We start from the raw sequence: 22,383 nt of genomic DNA, 5'->3' as shown, positions 1-22,383 counted from the left end.
AAGCTATTCAGCTAAAGTAATACTTCAAAGATCTTAAAAGAGTCCTCTACAAATGATATGACACTGCTATCATTCCACCTGTTTACAAAATCAAAAATACAAGTAATAACCCAATGAGTCCTTCTAGTAAAAGATTCAATTTAAAAAAGAGAACATTAACAGAGAATTAGTGATGGTGAGAAGAACAAGAAAATCAACATAATTAAGAAAGGTATATAATTATCCAACATGACTTCATCTGGTTAAACCAATGCAACTTAATAAATAACTTGACTGCATTGTGAGTGAAAGGAGTAACAAGATCCAGAGTCCTGTTTTCAAATTCTCATATAATAATCCTACTTCAATCAACCTGTAAAGTAAAAGCACTGAATCCATATTAACATCATAACACATATCTTACAATGATACAAAAGTCAAACCGTTACTGGGAGATCTCTGTCTCTGTGACAGTACAGGAAAACGTCACAAGGGTGTGCACTTTGGAAAGTATGATCAGTGTATACGATATAGACACAACAGGCACCTCCATTATAATTTTTTTTAATAAATAAAAGCACATTAACATAAAAAGAAGTTAAGCAGCACCTGAAGCCTTTGACATGTGTAACTAAATGCTGGTACCCAAACGGTCTAACTGGTTAAGTTTTACTAAGAGGCGCAAAAAAGGAGCCAATTTTTGACTTAACATTTTAATTCTACGAGAGACAAGAGCTTGTCTGGGCTTACAGTCCTGTCATCTGACAGTGAGCAGCATAGCAGTCCTCCACATGTCTTATACTTTGGAAAGCAGACCCGACTCTGGGGCACTCGCCTTAATTAGATTCTGAATTTCCTTGAATTTTGGATGGTCTTTATCAGCCACCAGCTGTAGCAGGACAGCCTCACTTGTAGTCACAATGATCCCAGTTCGAGCAAGACGCTTAAGAAAAAAAAAAGATAAACACAAATCAAGAAACAAGCATGAGAATGAACACTATATTAAAACAGCAAAAAGCATAGTGAGACACACTAGGGTCCTCTATCAAAACCATGGTGCGCAGACATACCATCAAATTCAGTGATGAGGAGAGAGTTCAAACCAGCCACACCAGAAACCCATGAGGATGATTCTCAGTATTATTAATATTAGCCCCAATTACTAACGTTATAAGAAAAAGAAAAAAGGTAGCCAATATAATGACTTAGACGTGCCGGAGACAGAAGGGATCAAGGCTAAGTACTGTAAGACAATGATTCTTAAATTCTTTTTCCCTCTCTCCGAATATCTGACATTAAACTGTATACCCCTTGTTAAATTGTATACCCTTTGTTAAATTGTATACCTACTTATATACCATAAGTAAAACACCGGTGGCAGAAAAGCCTCATGTGAGGTTAAGGAACATTCCCCTGAATGATAACAGAACCACCACTCTTGCCACTATCATAAGCTTTTCAGAATCACAAACCAGAGTATAAAATTTAAGGTTGTTCAGAGTTTCACTGACAGGTCAAAGAACATCCCTGCTACCCTGTCCCAGTGGAATCATAATAAAGAGCTAAGGACACACATCTCAAGGAGGGGACAGAGAGTATGCAGGAGGGATGAAGAGGGAAAAGGGAAGGAAGGAAGGCAAAGAAGAGAAAGCACAGGAAAGAGTGGGAGTGGGGACAGGAAAAGAATTCTAGGGTAGGGACCCGTTTCCTGGATATATTTCTCAGAAACCCTAGAGGAAAAAGGAGACCAGCTGTTTGTCATCCCATGACACACCCACTGTTAAGAGCCGTAGAAGATGAGGTGTTTAGACACAGTTCCTAAGCAAGTTAGAAAAAAAATGTGAATCAGTGTCGTATCATAAAGGGCATCACTTGAATAAATAGGACATCTCAATGGAGCCAAAGTAAAGCCTTCAAATGGCTGTAGATCCACAGGCCCAACCTTCCCACTGGCAGCCTCTTCCTTTTTATCCCCAAGGACCGAGAAGGGAGTATATGCCATAGCCTACTTATCAGATAGCAAGTTCGGGCCTCAACCACCAGAAAAGAGGAGTGTGAGGAGCAGCTGATCACAAGTCTTGAGAAATGAAAAATACAGCAGAGTCACAGAAGAAAGAGGAAGAAGCAAGGCTGCCAATGTCCTTTACGTTGGGACAAATACCAGATGATGAGTTGTCTCCGAGTTTTTTAAAGACTTCTGGAGACTAATTTCCCCCTCCTTGCTTTTCAGTAAACTCCTGATTGTCAAGTCAAAACCCTTAGAAATCTCAAAGGACTGTGTGGTTGCTTCAGACAGGAGGGTGGGCAATAAATATAAGAAGATCTGTGTCTCAGGGCCCCGAACATCAAGTCACCTAAACCCAGCTCTCTCCCTGGCTGGCCTGCCTTCCTTACTATTCCGAAGAATCAATGGCCTTTCAATGAGTCAGCCTGAATCTGAATCATACTTTCAATGTCTGTAGAACTGCTTTCTATATTCCAAAGTGCTAACGAAGGTCAGTTCTCAGTAATCTTTCTAGTTCTTTCATGAGGCACGAAGATCAGAAAAGTGTTCCCAGGTCTGAGAAAGAAATGCAATGACCCAGCAAAGACACAGCTTCTGACAGTGCTCTGCTGACCAGAACCAGGTCCACCCTAAGCCATCAGCTCTCAGATATGCTAAGAGGCCAAGGCAGGGGCAAGTTGGAACACAAGAGGCACACACACAAAAAAAATTTAGTAAACAGAAACCTACATAAAATTACTTACTTCAACAATAAAGTATGGCCAATATTGAGCACATTCAAAAGTAATCAACCCACAGGACTCCCCTGCAGGTCCGGTGGTTAAGACTATGCCTCCACTGCTGGGGGCACAAGTTTCACTGCCTTGAGATGTGATCAAAAAAACAAAACCAAAAAACAAACAACAACCAAAAATAGTAATCAAGCCAAGAACCTGTGTTAGGGGAAGGCGTGGCTCATGCCTTTGCTAAGAATACTAATATCAGGCTAACACATCTTCCCATGGTGCCTGTCCAGCACCAACTGGAAACAGTACCTGAGCAGAAAAATAACAGGGCACTTGATCCAGACACAGGCAGGTTGCCACTCACCACCTTGAACTGTGAGGACACCTAAGTGATCCCAAACTCACTTCATCTCCTGGCTTAAAAAAGGGACAATTAAAACTCCAGCTGTTTAATGCAAATGGATACTTGGTTTAATAGACTTCCAGAGTTCTTCCCTTAGACTTACAAAGTCAGTCCAACTAGGCCAAAGGAAAAGAAAGGTTACTCTGACCCACAAACCTAAAAATACATGACAGCATCCTAGAGGGCAGAGGAGGGAAAAAAAAAAAAAAGACTAAACCCATTAAATTCCCAAGCAACACTTAACAACTTCCCAGAAGTACAAGGACATCAAGTTCCAGAGAGGGTTTTATTCTATCTTCTCCCACATTTACCCTGCAATTATAAGTTGAAAGAAAAATGCCTGACAGATGGTAGGTGCTCAAAACATTCTGAGGAGTAGAACACACACCACAGATCCCAGCAGAAAAGTTTTAATAATGGCAACGATAAATCTTATTAGTTTAAGGATCTGAACAGGCGGGGTGGGGAGTCTCAGGAACGATCTCAAGTATTAGTGTTTCTCAAGGGAGAGAGAAGGGACCAGATCGCTCTTTCACTTTCATGGTCACGGAAGAAAAGAGGAAACTGAACATTTCTCCCAAGGACTGAGGGACTAACTAAAACACCCCCATAGAAACTTAAGACTGAGAGGAAAAGTCTGAAATGTGGAACATCTTCCCCCATCACCTCCTGACCTGCTTCTCTCCCCTCCAACCTTAGCACTGTAACCCCAAGCAATGCCAGCTGTTCCGTGCAAGCTCAGTCGCTTCAGTTATGTTGCTATCCTATGGACTGTAGCCCACCAGGCTTCTCTGTCCATGGGATTCTCCCAGCAAGAATACTGGAGTGGGTTGCCATGCCCTCCTCGAGGGGGTCTTCCCGACCTAGGAATCAAACCTGAGCCTCCTGTGTCTTCTGCATTGCAGGCAGAAATCCACCCCAGCCCATATTTTTCCCTTCTCTCCTCAGAACTTCTCAAGACTAGTCCCTTTTGGGTCTTCGAAGCTGATATATGCTTATATACTTCTGATCTGAAGGAACTCATGAAGAAAAGAATAAGAGTGACAGTAAAAATAAAAGCAACAGCTAACACTTGAGTGTTTACTGTGTCAGACACTATGTACTACCAATAGATTATTTCATTTAATCCTCACAAAAATCCTCCCACATAATGACTATTACTATTTCTATTTCACTGCTAACAAAAAAATTAATCAGTTGATCTAAAAAAGGAATGGAAAATTTTACTCAAGTCAAGATGATCATCATAACCTGGGAACAGCCCCTCAGAAAACTCTGAGAACAGTTCCGCCCATCAGAAGTCAAAGCACAGTTATGTAAGTTTTTTGAGACAGAGTACATGAAATGATAAATTATTGACAGTTTACAGAATCCAGATCCAAGCGCCACTGTGGTGGGTCACATGACCCTTGAGACAAGAAGGAGTATTATCTTTTAAGAAGCTGTCTCCTCTTTGCAGTTGAACAGGTATTTCTTTCGATGGGGAGATGTGCTTGACGCATAATGTGCATACACAGTAGGGGGGAAAGAGGAACCCAAAGGGCAAAGAAAACTTTTTCAAGTTTAAATTTTTCTATTTTGCCATAAAAATATGAATTTTATTTCATACCACTAATGAGAAATCTAAGGCAAAGATATTCGGTGATTTGTCCAAGGACACAAATTTACAAAATGCCAGAACCTGCATTCAAACCCATATTATTCCTCTACTGTTTGGACTCCCGATCAGTAAGATTACAGGCTACCTCTGAAAGAATGACGCTCAGTTATTAAAAGGCCAACTGTTTTATTCTGAGTCTTGGTAAAAGAACTGCCAGCAATAACAATTTTCTGTGAAAAATAGCATAATAAAGACATGTCTGAAAAATGTAAATGAACACAGGACAAAAGTTCTTGAAATCTCTTTACAAGAAAGGAAAATTTCTGGTTTTATATGTTCTAAAGTTCTTTGCTTTCTTGGGAACACTTCAAGTTCTGGACCTCAGCATTACCATAAAGGTTATTCACGGAGGAAAACAACTGCCTGTTGAGGCAGGATGGATCAGATTACTAAGAAAATTTGAAAAGTGTTAGTTTATTAACTCTGACTGTAAGGAGAGCTTAAAGATCTCTGCTGAGAGGGGAACAAGCAATACATAGTATCAAACTAACCAGAGAACCTGATAGTCCAAATGGACTTGAAAATAGTTGAATAAAATTAACAAAACCTCCCTGTTCAGGAATAAAAGAAGGGATGGCCAAGCAGGGCCTTGAAAGCACTGCTGCTGCCAGCTACCCTGCCAGCTTCCACATCAGCCCTCCCCACTGAGTTGACCCTTCGCTTTCTTTCTTATTTGCCGAACTCACCACCCTAGGGAACGTTTTAGACTACGATAGATGACTGAGCAACCTACAGAGAAAGTGTCTCATAGGTCAGCTTATGCATGGAACACTGGAGTCTCAAAAAAAAAAAATCAACATTTCCCATTCTCAATAAAAGTAATTAGTTAAAAACTCAGCAATTCAGATCCAGATTGACATTACTTTAAAATTATGATAGAATTAGAATTAAACAAAACAGACAGAGATCCACAATGTGAAGATTTCAAAGGATTAATTGTGGGAGTTTGCTTTTCAATAGTCTCGGAATAGGAATTGCTTACGTAAGGCTACTGTTATGCAACGCTGACAAAAATCACTGACACTCCACGCAGAGAGCCATTAAACACTGTGTGTGAGTGCTGCCCACAGTCAGCGACACACCTATTCCCAGAAATTCAAGTCTGATGAAACCTAACACAAGGCTGAACCAGGCTGAGGCCCACTAGGCACTAGGTTTTGGGTAGATCTTGATCAAGTTAAGCCTAGATGAGCTGCTTTTAATTTGCAAATCTTTAAATAGTTCAGAGTAAGCTTACTAGAATACCTCTTAGTTCCTGTGCAAAACTATAGTAAAGTTAGGACAGAAGATGTAAAGGAGTGTTTAGCATCACTAGAAATAAAAACAGAGCAGATGTAAAACAGGATATGATGGTGAGATCTTATAGGCTGGTTGTACATAGTAGAGACCTTGGAAATCTGTGAGTCTGATTATTGTCAGAACAAGCTCAAATTTAAGAGGTAAATTTTCATTGCGGTTACATATTTAATATTCTCCAAATTTATCTGGAAGCCTTGGTAAATGAATTATTTTAAAACAGGACAATTACCTCAAGGGCAAACATCCTGTCCATCATGCTTCTCGATGACGTGGCATCAGCGACAATATGAACCTCGATACCACGGCCAACGAGCTCCAGAGCTGTCTGTTGGATGCACACATGAGTCTAGATGCAAAGTAAAACCCATATGTAAAACTGTGGTAAACGACAAGTATTTACAAACATGCAGCAATACAGTAGAGCCGGAAGAGCACCACAGGTCTAATGACCTTGGCCTACATCGAGTTTTGCCTTCAACCCACCAGTGATCTAGAGCATAAACAGCATCTCTGCCTTTGGTTTCCTCTTTGGAAAGTCAGGAACTGAGTTACATCAACGGTCTTTGTACTGGGAACCTTGAACACATTCTTACAGCTCTGTGAGCATTTTTTTTCCCCTGATATTCTCATCTGTGTCTCATCTGGACGACCTTCATTCAGCCGACTACTACCACTCAGTTTTGATCCCACTCACAGTTGGGTCTATTTCTGTTTTCACACCAAATGCCTGACACAAAGAATGCGTCTGCAGTACTGTCGACTGAGATAATGGTGGGAAAACTGAGTTGTTACAAGGCACCCAGTAGTAACGCTAGGCCGAATTAAAAATAACTTGTCGCTTAGGCAAAACATACCCAGTATACATCACCAGCAAATGCATTATACAGATTCCATCTTTCTAAGTACAAACTTGTATAAGTCATTGGCAGGGAATAAAGAGTAAAAACAGGCTCCAACAATAAGTGGATTATATAAGCAATGAAAACAGATTTTAATAATGCTACAAAGCCGACTTTATCTTTACATGACAAGAAAGCCATGGAAAATTATCGACTAACAACTCATTAAAGTTACACTGGAGGACTGTTCAAAGATGATTTTGATTACACATAAGAGCTAATAATGATGAACAAATAAGAAAAAGTATAAAAGTCAGCAACAAGATTTGGCATGACATATTTATACAAATAGGCTTCTTTTGTCAGTATTGAAGTAAAAATACAGAAATATTTAATATACATCTAAAACAGGATACATCTTTCTACTATTAAAACCTACTACTATGAAACCTACTATCAAAACATCATGGGTGTCTTAAATTACTTGGATTTCATTGGTTTTATGGTTTTCATAATTGTATAATTTCAGTTCAAGAGGTTCTTAAAAGCTATGAATAAATACTTATATTCTGCATCTACATGTCAAAAAAAGCCCCAAAAATCACTTTAATCAGCATTAAGAATCCATGAATATATTTTTTCCTTAAAAAAAAAAAGTACATGATTCAAATGTGAAGGACAATGAGATACATGACTTCTAAGGTTTTCTAGAACAAAAACATGACCAAGATGAACTCCTATAACTCCTATATATATAAGTAAACATATTATCTTTGATGAAAGTATGTTCTGAGTCATGGTTCAAAGTAAAGGCCCAAACATCAATCAACCTACATTCAAATGCAACTTGATCCTTTAGCTAACTGTATGACCCTGAGCAAGACACACAGCATCTGTGTTTAAGTTTCCCCATCTCTATAATATGAGGAGACCAAAAGTACTTACATCAGAGGATTGTTCTGAGAGCTTAACAAATTAAAGGATAAAAGAGTGTTTGAACCAGTGCCATGACAATAGTTAACATTTAATAAATGGTGGGGGTTATTTTCTATCAGTTGTTGCTGTTTAGTCACTAAGTCATATCTGACTCTTTTTGGATCCCATGGACTGTAGCCCACAAGGCTCCTCTGTCCATGGGATTCTCCAGACAAGTATACTGGAGTGGATTGCCATTTCCTTCTCCAGGGGATTCCCAACCTAGGGATCAAATCCATGTCTCCTGCACTGGCAGACGGCTTCTTTACCACTGAGCCAACAGGGAAGCTCTTTTTACCCATACAATATTCTATATACATGGAGAAGGAAATGGCAACCCACTCCAGTATCTTTGCCTGGAGTATCCCATGGACAAAGGAGCCTGGTGGGCTACTGTCCATGGGGTCGCAAAGAGTCAGACATGACTGAGTGACTAACACACACACACATTCTATATACAAAGTTAAACAGAACAAGTGGTACTTACTTCTACTCCAAACAACACAACACTTCTGACTCCAGGAATCTCTGCTAATGCTGCTTCCACTTCCGGTAATACCATTGAAAATTTGGTCTTTGGAAGTACCAGCTTTACACCTGTTAAATCAATTTCTTGAACAGTGCTTCCAAGACCTTTAGGGTACTGTTCTGTTACAATAACTGGAATTCCTAAAATCCGGGCCCCTTGTAACTGGGGGGAAAATAGAAAGCACAAAGATAAGTACCAATACTCATACATTTGTGTATGCATGTATATCACGCTTCAGCAAACTGGAAAAATTAAACAAGCAAGCATACCAATCTCTGTCCCACACTAATAATATCTCCAAAATACTTGATGGCTGGTCTGAACCGTTCTTGCATATCACAGCAGAAAAACACAGTGCTTGACGGTGTAAGATTTCCCAGGGTAGTGAGCTGAGGAAAAAAGAAAGAATGATTTAGCATTTGTTATACAGTGACATTTATTTTCAGCTGGAGGTCAGTAAAGAGAGAAAAACATTCCTATTGTTTGACCCATTAAGTCAGTTTTAACAACTATTTAGAAGAAATGATATGAATAATAGGAAAAAAAATTATCCCCAAAGATGTCCACTGAATTGCTTTTAATAGTGAAAATTTGAAATAAACCAAGAACTGACAATACAAAAAATGATTTCACAAAACATGTTTAGCCTATTAAAATAGTATAAGCATATATATTTTCAAAAAATGCACACCTCTAAGAAGAAATGCTTATAATCTAATGTTAATTTTAAAAAGAGCACAGGTCAATAGTATTTCAAAACTCAAAATATGAATAAAAAGTAGAAGTAAATATATGAAAATATTGACAAGTGGTTACATAGTTAGGGATGCCGATAATATTCTTTCTTAATACCTTTCTTCTGTTTTTCAAATGCTGTTTTAAAACATTTGCTAAATGTTACTTAAAAGTATGTATTACTTTTATAATAAAAAATAGTAAAAAAAAAAAAACCCTTAAATTTGATGACAATATTGCTTACAAGTACAAAGAATAAAATTTAAAATAATCTGTAGCAAAGAATGTGGAACAAAAAATGAAAGAAAAAAAAAAGAAACAAACCTAGAATTACTGCTATCATTAAGACAGAAATATTAAGTCAGTATTCTCAAGAATACCTTCTTAAGAGTTCAAAAAAAAAATGCAATGAAATGATGCCAACCACATCACCACCGTCAGATGGAGAGACATAAACCTGACATCTGAATTCTTACACATATTTATCACAATCTGGAAAATCAATGAATCAAGATGAAAACTGGGTATTAGATTACCAAGCTTTACATTAATTGCTGTAGTTGGTCTACTACAATAACTTGGGCCCAACATGGATCTCCCAAAAAGTGAAAATTCACTGTTAAATGCAAGAATTTAATCTGACTGAGTTCTGAAAAGCCCACTGTGCTTTTCTTTCCACCTTCTCAAATTAGAGAAGCTCTGGCAAGGATGCAGTTCGACCCTGAATGAGGCCGTGCCACTACTCTGGTACCCCTTAAGGCTCCCCTCTAATGAACCTAAACCACCAACAGATAATAATTATTTCTAATTTTCTAGAGAAACCTGAGTCCAGATTACAAAGGTGGTGGCTTCACCACCAGCCTGACCCTAGACTCTACCTTAGTACCTCGGCACATGTATCACACTTAAGAAACACTTACTCCAAGAATTAAATGAATCATTAAGAGGAATCTTTGATCCTTAGCACTATGACTGCTCTAGTCAGCATGTACTTTGTTTATCTGCATCCTGGTCTGAAGGACTCTGGCACCTTAATCTCCCTCTGGTATTAACTCTACAGACGTGTACTGATTAACCACATGCAGTCCAACACCATGTCCGTGTGAGAATGGGAGCACCATCTGTAATTCTAAAACTACGTAGAGGGTTTTCCTACTCTGTCAATAAGGAATGTTTAAAATAAATATTCAAGCATTTTGAATTATATATGCTCATCTTTGGCTGCTTCTTAAGTTTTTAATGCAAGTACCATGCTTCCATTTCAGTCATTATTCTGATGACTATACAAGTACTTAGGGTATTACGTTGAAAACCAACCACTATTTATGATCATGCATCTTAAATTCTCAGTAAATATTAAATCTTGGCTCAAAATCCATATATATATATATAAAATTTTAGAAATTTGAACCGGGGTCCCCAGTGAAAAATGATATGTTGAAGGAACACTATGAAAAGCGGTTTAGCTGCAATTGCCCTGTTTAAAACAATTGCAATGCAACTCAGCAATCCTGCCATTCTACAACATATAAAGACAAGCAAGCAGGCAAAATAAAACTCTACGAAGTTGCCAGGGTATGCTGGATAGCCATTCACTAACACACTGACAGCCTACGCTTGCTTGGATCTCCAGCTCTCAGATCTTATCTCAGACTATAAGGACTAACTGCATACATTCCTAACAAGTTTGGTTGCCTGTATTATAAATTAACATAAGGTTAGAAACAGCAAATGTGAAAGTTTGCTGAAGATAGGCAAACGGATAGCAGCAAGAAGTAACAGCCAAGGAAGAAGAGATTCAAAATACAGTAAATGCGGATCAAAACTCAACCAGTTCTGTCTAGACTACAATGAAGGAGTAACAAGCTCTATGTTAAGTAATAAACTGGGACAAAATCATTGTCTTACACTCATTAAGAAAATCAGTTAGATAATATTTCAGGACTACCATATAAAATGGTCAAACTATTGAATGTTGGGATGTTAAAGGAATAAAACCATACCTACTCAGAAATCCTAGATTATTCAGAGTCGTGGTCTCCCAGGGTTCCTGTTACCTGGTGCTTCCCAACACCTCATTACAGCTGTGAGATATCTGTTCTGGGCAGGGGACCTCATCAGACATATGTCATATTAGAGGAGGTCAGCAAACACAGCCCTGAAATCCTTTCCAGCAAAGGAATCCATCATCTCTAAACTTTCAGTTAAAGAAAGAAGCCACAGAGACAAGGGGGTGAGGGCAGAGATGACTGGTGATAATTTTGTGAAACAAAAATGCCTAGATATTCTCCTCTCCAGGAGTGGACACCCCTTGAATGTGGCCTGCACTGAGCAATTTGCTTCCTCACAATAGAGAATTGAGTGAGAGGATAATTATGAATAGGGCCTCAGCCAGGCCATCAAGACTGAAGCAATCAGTGAAGTCCTGGTGATGGTATTCAGCCTGGATATATGATGAGAACTGACCTTCATGATCTTCCTCTCAAAACCCCACAACCCTGGTTTAAGCACTGAGAAAACAGCAGATAAACCCAAACTGAGATCATTCTACCAAAATATCTAATCAGTACTCCTCAGAATTGTCAAGCTCATTAAAAACAATGAAGTCTTGAGGAATTATAACCCAGAGGAGCCTAAGGAGATGTGGCAACTAAACATAACTAGTATCCTGGATTGGATCCTGGAGCAGAAAGAGGACATTAGGGAAAAGCTTGTGAAATTGGACTGAAGTGTGGCACTCAGCTAATAGTAATGTACTAACGTTGGTTCTTTAGTTGTGACAAATATGCCACATTGATGGAAGATGTTGGCAAGAGGGGAAACTATGCCACATATACAGGAACTCTCTGTATTATCTTTGCAACTCTCCTTGTTCAGTTCAGTTCAGTTCAGTCACTCAGTCGTGTCCGACTCTCCGCGACCCCATGAATCACAGCACGCCAGGCCTCCCTGTCCATCACCAACTCCCGGAGTTCATTCAAACCCATGTCCACAGAGTCGGTGATGCCATCCAGCCATCTCATTCTCGTAAATCACCACTATTCTAAAATTTAAAATTTAGGTAAAAAAATTAAATGGTCTCCCTATGTCATAATAGTAGTGAGAAAAGCCATTGCTGCTGCTACTGCTGCTAAGTCACTTCAGTCATGTCCAACTCTGTGCGACCCCACAGACGGAAGCCCACCAGGTTCCCCTGTCCCTGGGATTCTCCAGGCAAGAACGCTGGAGTGGGTTGCCATTTCCTTCTCCAATATGTGAAAGTGAAGTCGCTCAGTTGTGTCCGACCCTTAGCGACCCCACTGACTGCAGCCTACCAGGCTCCTCCATCCATGGGATTTTCTAGCAAGGGTACTGGAGTGGCTTGCCATTGCCTTCTCTGGGAAAAGCCACTACTTTATGAATAATCTCCATACCATACAAGGGAGAAAAAGGAGGAGCTGAGGCTACCAGAAAAAAAAAAAAAAAAACCTACTGAAAATCTCTAACTGCATCCAATCAACCCCTTATCCACCCCAACCCCACATGAATTTCAATAATTGTTAAATTACACACTAACTCTATAATCCAGGGACTTCATAATTTGACTCAGAAACTCCTCTTACACCAAAACCTTGTAGATAACTAAAAGTGCTGCTCATCATCAGACCTGTTGCAACTGCAAGAAAGCAAATTAAAAGTGGACTTGACCAAATGCTGTCATAGGTAAACATGTAGCAATTAGAGATCAGCACATATTCAAGAAGTCTGAAGAAATCACGTATAAAAATGTCTATATATACACACCTTCATATATTTATATATCTATCTATATACATCACTATATACATATATATAAAAAATATGTATTTTAAGGTATTGAATACATATTTCAACACAAAAAGTTGATCACCATCAATGGCTTCCTCAAGCAATAGTTTAAGGCAAATTTCAAGTATAAAATTTTTGCCCACTTTCTTAAGAACTGTCATAGCTAGAATCTGACCTTAGATTTCATATTCAAAAGACTCTTCATCCCCAAATTCCATGACTACCACGATCATAACAGTATTCACCCTGCTTCACATCCACATGTGACCTGACCGTTTTCTAACAACAGCTGCTACATCTGCAAGGAATCTGCTCCTCCCTTGCTGGGTCCCCCTGGTTTCCCGGGACAGGCACAGACACGATGGCTGGTCTTGTTCGGTGATATGTGGTGTGCCACTTCTGATCTTTCCATAAACGCAGCACATGGTGGGTAATGTGTGTTGAACTGTGTGCTCCGAAACTCAGACGCTGAATTCCTAATCTCCAGTATTGCCTTATTTGGAAACAGTCACTGGAAACATAGTTAAGACGAGGTCATACTGTAGCAGCATGTGCGTGCGTGCTCAGTTGTGTCCCAACCCTGTGACCCCATGGACAGCAGCCCATCAGGGTCCTCTGTCTGTGGAATTTCCCAGCCAAGAATACTGGAGTGGGTTGCCATTTCCTCCTCTAGGGGATCTCCCCAACTCAGGTGGATGCCTCATCCAACATCAGAGGCATTCTCATTGAAAAGGGAAATCTGAGCACAGAGAAGGCCATGTGAACATGAAGGCAGAGATCAGTGTGGTATGTCTACAAGCCAAGCAATGCCAAAGACGGCCAACCTACCACCAAAAGCCAGGAGAGGCATGAAACGCCTTCTCCTTCACGGTCCTCACAAGGACCCAAATCTGACTTAAAGCTTTTAGAACTGTGAGAAAATAAATTTTGGTTACATAAGCTACTCAGTCTGTAGTACTTTGTTACAGCAGCACCGGAGCAAGTGACTACAGTGCGTAAACTGTGTATCTTTAGAAATGACTGAAGTTTGAACTTGAGAATGTGGTGTTTTCAAAATTTTAGTTGTCTATTACAGCAACAATATAGGCATGATGTGCTTGGGAAAGGGGTCCAGAAGGGAATATGAAGTATCATTATTTCACTGAGAAGTGTTTCCAAGGAAACCTGACTATCACAGGTACAGGAAGGCTTTGTTTCAACACTGACTCAAAACAGAGGCCTGTGACACGACTCTCCCAGTTAATACAAGTCAGCCCATGGGCATCAGAATCTGAGTTCAAATGTCAACTTCACTAATTTCAATGGCAAATCATTAACATTTCTAAACAGCAGCTTCTTAATCTGGCTTCACTGGTGGCTCCGAAAGTAAAGAATCTACCTGCAATGTGGGAAACCCAAGTTCAATCCCTGGTCGGGAAGATACCCTGGAGAAGGGCATGGCAACCCACCTCAGTATTCTTGCCTGGAGAATCCCATGGACAGAGGAGCCTGGTGGGCTACAGTCCATGGGGTCACAAAGAGTCAGATACAACTAAACACCTTCACTTCAATCTGTAACAAAGTAATAAAAATAGTTGCTACCTCATAGGGCTATGGAGAAGGCAATGGCACCCCACTCCAGTGTTCTTGCCTGGACAATCTCAGGACAGAGAAGCTTGGTGTGCTGCAGTCCATGGGGTCGCACAGAGTTGGACACGACTGAAGCAACTTAGCAGCAGCAGCATAGGGCTATTTCAAAGACAATCAGTTTCATGTAAATCCATCAATAAAAGTATTAGGTTACTATGCATCCCTCCTATAGGAAACACACACTGTGCTTTCAAGTTTAGCACATGTTAAAAACAGTTCTTCATAATGAGGTTAAAATACCACTTACTACTAATATGATCCTTTAAGAAACCAAGAAATATATAGAGAAAAACATTGATAATGTCGAACTTGTTAACACAGTGTATAGAATTAAGAGATGGTTCATAAAGTAGATTTCCAAATGTTACCAAAGACTTATAATTATTGGTACCTGATCTGTTTCTGGAAAAATAGGTTTGGGGCTTTTTAATTTAGACTGCAAGAGAATATTTATTTTACCCTGATTTTGCAATCTACTCACCCATTGTGAACACCAATGTGGCTGGCATTAAGATTACAACTCAAGCTTATCAATTAAAGTTTGAGCTTTCCAACTGCCCGCGGGGGCCCAGCCAACTCCACCCAATTCAGTGCTGAGGACAGAGGGGTTTCTTTACATTGTACCTGATGTTGGGGTGACGGTGAAGCTGACCAGATCCCAGGAACACAGTGACATCTGAATCTACACTGAACTTCCCCTGGCAAATTAAACATAGAAAAAAATTCCCGAACACAGATCATAGCTTCCGCTGGCACACAGTTTATTTACAGGTAGCCTCTCATGCATCCACAAAGAGCAAAATGTGTACAGTGCTTTGGGCAGTAATTTGAAATGTTAAATTTTTTACAAGGCGGGTGGGTGGGCAAGAGATAATCCCTTAGGATTCAGCTGTTATCTCCAGAGCCCCTGACACTGTCTGCCTCCTGAGACAAGTCCTGCCTACTTCTCTAACTCAAGAGCATTAGCTTATCTACATGCTCCTCCTACACACTCCATGGTTAAGGTTCTGAAAACAAAAATCACCGCCTTCCAACTCGAAAGCCCAAGGGAGACCCAAGTCCTTTCCCTTTTTTTTCAAACCATGCCTTCTCTTCCTTCCCACCCTGAACTCTGGGGCACCTTCTAGCTATAAAATGTCCACACCTCTGTTTAAAATAATCTTCATACTAATACACTTCCAAGAAAGTAAAACCTGGAGCAGAATCCCTTCCCAATTAAACATCTCAGAGAAGGTCAAAATAACCTTCCCAGGAAAGCCCTTATTGCCCACACAAAGCTGCCAGAGCTGTCCCTCCCACGTACTCAGGTAAAATACTCTCACTGGTGTCATTCTTAACCATGTCCATTTCTTCCTCTCTTTTACTTGGGTTCTGCCTTCCCTGGTGACAAGCTGGAAAAATACACTGGTAGTGGTATGATATCAAATTTACATGAGCTTCCAGGGTTGAATTCTCCATTAGTTAAAACTTGGGAAATACCTTGTGAAAAATTAACACTTGTAAGTCATAAAAATGATCTAAATTCCCACTGTATAAGCCTCTCCTTTATATTTCTTCCCCTTTGTCTCAAAATGCCTCAGACTTCAAGCATTTTGAGAAAGCCGAAGACACATAAAAAGTACTTGAAATATGAGCTGTCTTTAGCTACCTGAGCTGTCAGCAGATACTCGGTCACTGTTACAGAATATTTCAGAAAGGAAGACACTAAAAAGTTATCATAGCCTAATACTGGCAAAGGGGGTCTTAAAGATGAATCTCCATAGAACCATTAACCAACCACCAGTGCAGGCAGTGTGTCTTGCAGGGTCATTAGCAACAGTCAGTACAAGCCTGAAAGCAAACTTAGGCCCCTGTGGAAATTGAGAATACATTCTAGAATATACAGGATGTTAGCCAGAGCTGTAGAGGTTAGAAGGCCTTCTCCAAAACAACAAATGACATTATTTCAGCCATGGCTTACATCTGGCCAAACACGCCCTTCCTCCCTGCCTCTGGTAGGAGCCTGTTGTCCCCTGAGCATGGCCTCCCTGACCGGTCACCTTGAGTCTTTTTGACTGACAGGCATCTGTTCCACAGAAGCAATGAATAGCATCAACACAACTGATATGACAAGCCCAAGTTTGTGACTTATTTCCCGTTCTGCTTGATATATTCATTAAGCATGAAAAGAGAACATGAATGCCGTGGCCAGTTGTAGGACCTTCACATGCTTGATTTACCATGGGACCTTGGGCAATTTCCTACATGTTCTGCTCTTTGGCAAAACGAAGGAGTAGGATTTTAGGTAAGGAGCATGAATTCGGTCTTACCCCTGTTTACATTCATTGTGCCAGGCACTTACAGCTGCCACTCAAACGCAGAATGAACTGGTAAGTTCTTGTCCAGCCATGAAATGTCCCCATGTCTTCAGGATTATACAGTTGGGCTCCAAAAAATATAGTAAAGTAGTCATGAAAAGAAATATCTTCCCTTTTCCTTCTGGGAGTATCCATACATATACACATATGTGTGTGAGCATGTATTCACACACACATATATATCTCTCTTCATATGGAAGGTATAAACAGGTATCAGAATAAGCATATGGATATATATGGTATGAGTGTGCAACCCTCCACATTATCTATGTTTAAGCTTGGGGAGACACCTGGCTGAAGAAATCAAGCTACTATGATTACTAAAATGAAATAATATAAGAATATTTTAAATACTTTAAAATATCTAAAGTACCATGTAACAGATGCTTAGGAATTCTTGGACTATTTGGTGAAAAATAATTACATTTTTAAAAGGACGGGGCAAAGTAGTGCTACTATAATTATTATTTTAAACATCACCACAAAAACTTAAACTATATTTTATTTTTTTTAAATTTTTTTATTTTTGTAATTAATTTATTTTTTATTGGAGGCAAATTATTTTACAATATTATATTGGTTGGTTTTGCCATACATTGACATGAATTCGCCCTGGGTTTACGTAAGTTCCCCCTCCTGAACCCCCCTCCCACCTCCCTAACTTAAACTATATTTTATCTCCAATACCAAGCAAAATATTTCAAAAGCCACATGTGTCTTGAATTACATAATGCCTTTTGAGAATGTACAAGCCATCTCAGGTATATACATTCATATTTTTAATTTCTTTTAGTTAAAAAGAGTTGTCAGACCCAGACTGAATTTTTCAAAATAAAAAAATCCTATTACTGGGGGAGGGGGAGGCCTTAAAGACTTGGGGAGGGCACCAGTCTGGCATAACATCTCTCCACCTTCCCTCCCAGCCACTATAGGAAACACATCACAAAGAAGTTGGCCTCCTCAGTAAAGCTCCAGATCTCTTCAGCTAGTATTTGGATTCTCGCCTTTATTAATGGGTTTGTCAAAGGTGCATCCAACTTCTTCGGTATTTTTGGCAGCATTAATCTAAACAGACTGACAAGGAAGGCTGCAGAAGGTGTCCGCCATGAAAACTCCTGAAGACATAGAAACGGAGAGTAGTAAACCCCTATCAACCACAACTCCCCAAAGCAGGGCAAATTCTAGGGTATCAGACACCAAGTACCTTCTTCTGTTTTGGCTCATCAAGGGCTGACCGTGTAATCTCATAGCCTTTGTCCTCTGATTAAAGTACCTGCTTTGGAAGTTTCTGGACTGGATGCTGGAGTGATAGAAAACAAGATCCAATTCCTCAGACAACTACAACTGAAAAAAAAACTAGAGGACAGTCCTCAGAAATGACACCTGAATATTAACGTGACTTCTAAACCTGAATCCCACATTTCAGTTTGGTTTTTCAAAGAAATGGTTTACCTGTCTCTCAACCAAAAAACTGTTGATGGTGTAGTACCTAAAATACACCCATTATTCTTGCTTTGCAACAGTGTAAATCCTCGAGTGAATCCTCTGAGCAGAGCACAAAAAGAACACAGGAGGCAGATCTGTGCAGTATCAGAACACGGCTTTTTTTAAATATTAAAAAGCTATAAAATAATCCTCAGGTATAACAACTTTTCCAGCCAGCACTACCAGGAAAGAATGGTCTGGCTAAAGTTGGGTATTTAAGAAGGTACTGCAGCCTGATTCGAATGACTTTTTCAAGGCAGTCAATGTATACGTGTAATCAACAGACTCAGTTGACAGTTACTAGGAAGAGGCTAATAAACACGGTTATTTCACTCAGGGAAGGCTGAAGATCAAAGGAGCTGAAAGCTGGTAAAGAGGAGGGGAGAAAGGATAGGACTCCAGAAGTTTGTGTTTCCGCAAGTGGTAAACACAACTCCGGGAACAAACCCCAAGGCCGACACCCCGCACAACCTCTTCTCTCCGGTTCTGCATCACCGCAAAGAAAACCACAGCTACTCCGCACAGCCCTCGGGTCACGCAGGCGGCTGGGACTCGCTCCCGGCACACAAAGCGGACGCGGGAGGCCGAGGACCACACACGTGGGGGCGTTCGCGCGCGCCGCTCGGGCGGGGAGGCCCACGCCCCGGCCTCGGCGGAGGACAGCCGGTGGCCGTCGCCTTCGGGCAGGCGCCGGGGCTGGGCCGTGGACGAGGCTGGCGACACCGGCGCGGCCCTTCCGGGTCGGCGAGGCGCGCGGGGCACCTGAGGAGCGCGGCGGGGACGCGGGCGCACGGGGGCCCGGGGCGCGCGGCCCTCCCGCGGGACCCACCTGGATCTGCAGCGGCACGAGGCGCACCCTGCAGCGCTCGCCCACCGCGAAGCCCTTGGGCAGGTCCACGTACTGGCCCCACTCCTCCGCGAAGAGCTGCACCACGAATTTGCGGTGCATGTCGATCTGGTCGCCGTACAGGCTGAGGAACTTCTGGATGAGCAGCTCGTAGCCCGCGCCGTGCGGCACGGCCGCGGGCCGCGCGAAGACCGAGAAGCAGAAAAGCACGGGGACCGTGCCCGACGGCGCCCCCGCGCCCGCGCCGCCGCCGGGGAGCGCCGGGACCGCCGGCTCCGCCGCCGCCATGTTCCCCGAGCGTCTGCGAGCTCCGAGGCCGCGAGGCGCAGACACCGCCGGCCGCGCGGCCCCGCCTCCCCGCGCCGCCCGCCGCCCGCTCGGGAAGGCGAGGGGCGGGTCCTGGCGGCCGCGGCTCCCGCGCGCTCCTCCTCGCCCGGGCGGAGGGCGGGCCCCGCGGAGGGCTGGGCCCAGCGCCCGAGCCCGCCGCCGCGACCGCCCCCTCCAACCTGCGGCGGGCTGGCGGTCCCGCACACCCTCGACCTTACCGGGCTGCCCGGGGCTCCGGTCCTCAGAGGAGATCGGTGCCCCCGCTTCCAGCCCGCTCCGCCCCCCGTCGAGTGGTGTGCGTTTGGGGCTGTGCTGAGGAATTCGGGGCTGTCCGGCGAGATCTGCTGGGGTGCGTTACCTGTCGGCCTTGTCGGAAGGCAGGCAGTCCTTGAAGACGGCGGTAGTAATATTAAAACCGGTAGGGCAGCTGATAAATATCCTAGGAAGAGCGGTGGAAGTCAAGGCTTCCTTAGGAGTGTCATCCAAGACCTAGAATTTCATGTTTTTTTAACCCCATGAAACACAGTCTCTCCAGTCGTGGATTTGAGATCTTACCCCCTCTATGTCTCAACCCAATTTCCGGGAGAACTTGGATTGAACATTGGCATATATAAAGGGGTTTAAGAGTGAAAATCAGGATCTTTTTTTTTTTTTTCATTCAAGCTGAGGATTTTGTTTTTAAGCAAGTAAAAACAATCACCTTCAAATGATTTTTTTACTTGTGAACACTTTAAGGCGCTATAATTAGCTGGAATTAGAAAAGTATACGCTACGAACGAAGTTTCCTTAAAGGTCAGGTCCTCGGAAGATAGGCTTATGAATCTAAATATATAAAATTTTAGATGTCAGGGGTTTCCTCCTCTTAGAAGGAAATAAGGAAGGTGCAGGGTTTCTTTGGAGAAGGAAATAGCAACCCACTCCAGTGTTCTTGCCTGGAGAATCCCAGGGACGGGGGAGCCTGGTAGGCTTCCGTCTATGGGGTCACACAGAGTCGGACACGACTGAAGTGACTCAGCAGCAGCAGCAGCAGCAGCAGGGTTTCTTAGCTGGCACTGTTGACATTTGGAATGGATGCTACCTTTCCGTGGGGGCTATCTTGTGTGTTTGTATGATTTTAGCAGCATCTCTGACCTCTACCCACTAGATGCCAGTATCACCCTGCACTTCCCTCTCACACTTAATTGGATCTGACAATCAAAAAATTTTTTCCAGACATTGTTCAATATACCCCAGGAGACAAATTTGCACCTAGTTCAGAGCCACTGTTTTAAAGTAATGCCAATACCATCCTTTGGCCTTTACTTCTCACTTGTCAGACTTTATTTTTTTGGGCTCCAAAATCACTGCAGATGCTGATTGCAGCCATGAAATTAAAAGACGCTTGCTCCTTGGAAGGAAAGTTATGACCAACCTTGATAGTATATTAAAAAGCAGAGACATTACTTTGCCAACCAAGGTCCGTCTAGTCAAGGCAATGGTTTTTCCAGTGGTCATGTATGGATGTGAGAGTTGGACTGTGAAGAAAGCTGATCGCCGAAGAATCGATGCTTTTGAACTGTGGTGTTGGAGAAGACTCTTGAGAGTCCCTTATACTGCAAGGAGATCCAACCAGTCCATTCTAAAGGAGATCAATCCTGGGTGTTCATTGGAGGGACTGATGCTAAAGCTGAAACTGCAATACTTTGGCCACCTCATGCGACGAGTTGACTCACTGGAAAAGACTCTAATGCTGGGAAAGGTTGGGGGCGGGAGGAGAAGGGGACGACGGAGAATGAGATGGCTGGATGCCATCACCGACTCTGTGGACATGAGTTTGAGTGTACTCCGGGAGTTGGTGATGGACAGGGAGGCCTGGCGTGCTGTGATTCATGGGGTCGCAGAGAGTCAGACACGACTGAGCGACTGAACTGAACTGACTGATATACAAGCTACTGAAAAAGTTGGTGGCACCTCATCAAACTTTGAGATTCCATTTAAAACTGTTGTCTGAATCCATTAGACCCCAAATGATACTTTTGCAGATATCACTTCACTGCAAGGTCTTCTGTGTACAGGTGTGCAAATCTATGCTAATAGAATGATAGTTTGTCTAGACTACCAAAAGGTGCCTATTCTAGGTATTAGTGTAGGGAGACTAACTGTAAAAGAGTTCCTTCTCCTTACTAATGCCTCTGAGACAGAGCAGGTTAGAGAAGTTGATCTGAACCTCAGACCCTGTCCACAAGCACCTCTGCATCTGCACAGTGCTTTCTGGTGGTCTCAGATTTTTTTAAGTAGGTTTCCAAAGAAACCAATCCATATCCATTGTACTACCTGAGACTGGCCTCTGGCCACACACAAATAGCATTAATAAAGCAGATATTTGAAGGACACATTCACATTTATTGAGTACCAACTGTGTCATCCTTATGCTAGAAAAGGGCCATGAGAATAGCTTTCATTGAGAATTTACTTTTCTCAAGAATTTAATTATTAGAGTATTAAATTTGATAAATGTCATTGGAAAGAGTCAATAAATAAGAATCTATCAGCAGATTTTCTAATGACAAGTAGAAAATAACTATCCTAACTGACAAAATCATCACAGATAAAAGCCCAAAATGGTCTCATAGAGGACTCTCAGGAGGTTTACTAGTTAAATAAAAGTACTTACTTTCAGAATTTAAATTCTAATCAATTCAAGAAGTTAGTTTATACAGTATTGATTAATATGTTAATGCACTACAGAAACAAACTTCAAAATCTCAGTGGATTAATACAACAAAGGCTTATTCCTTACTCC

At 41.7% G+C, this 22,383-nt stretch overlaps 1 protein-coding gene across 1 annotated transcript; it reads right to left on the bottom strand.

The window, feature by feature from the left end:
- Positions 1 to 676: 676 nt before the first annotated feature.
- On the bottom strand, positions 677 to 19,633 carry ISOC1 (isochorismatase domain containing 1). Its single transcript, XM_055430412.2, has 5 exons — positions 19,257 to 19,633; positions 8,684 to 8,803; positions 8,373 to 8,576; positions 6,301 to 6,417; positions 677 to 922 (listed from the first exon to the last, which is right to left on the bottom strand). The coding sequence occupies exons 1-5, from the start codon at positions 19,560 to 19,562 to the stop codon at positions 776 to 778; spliced, it is 894 nt and encodes a 297-aa protein (XP_055286387.1). The 5' UTR covers positions 19,563 to 19,633; the 3' UTR covers positions 677 to 775.
- Between the last annotated feature and the right edge of the window lie 2,750 nt (positions 19,634 to 22,383).

Source organism: Moschus berezovskii, chromosome 8, assembly GCF_049115385.1.
Source record: "Moschus berezovskii isolate FMDL1 chromosome 8, NW_MosBer_1.0, whole genome shotgun sequence".
Taxonomy (NCBI): domain Eukaryota; kingdom Metazoa; phylum Chordata; class Mammalia; order Artiodactyla; family Moschidae; genus Moschus; species Moschus berezovskii.
Note: the sequence above shows the minus strand (reverse complement) of the source record. Positions and strands in the feature narration are given on the sequence as shown.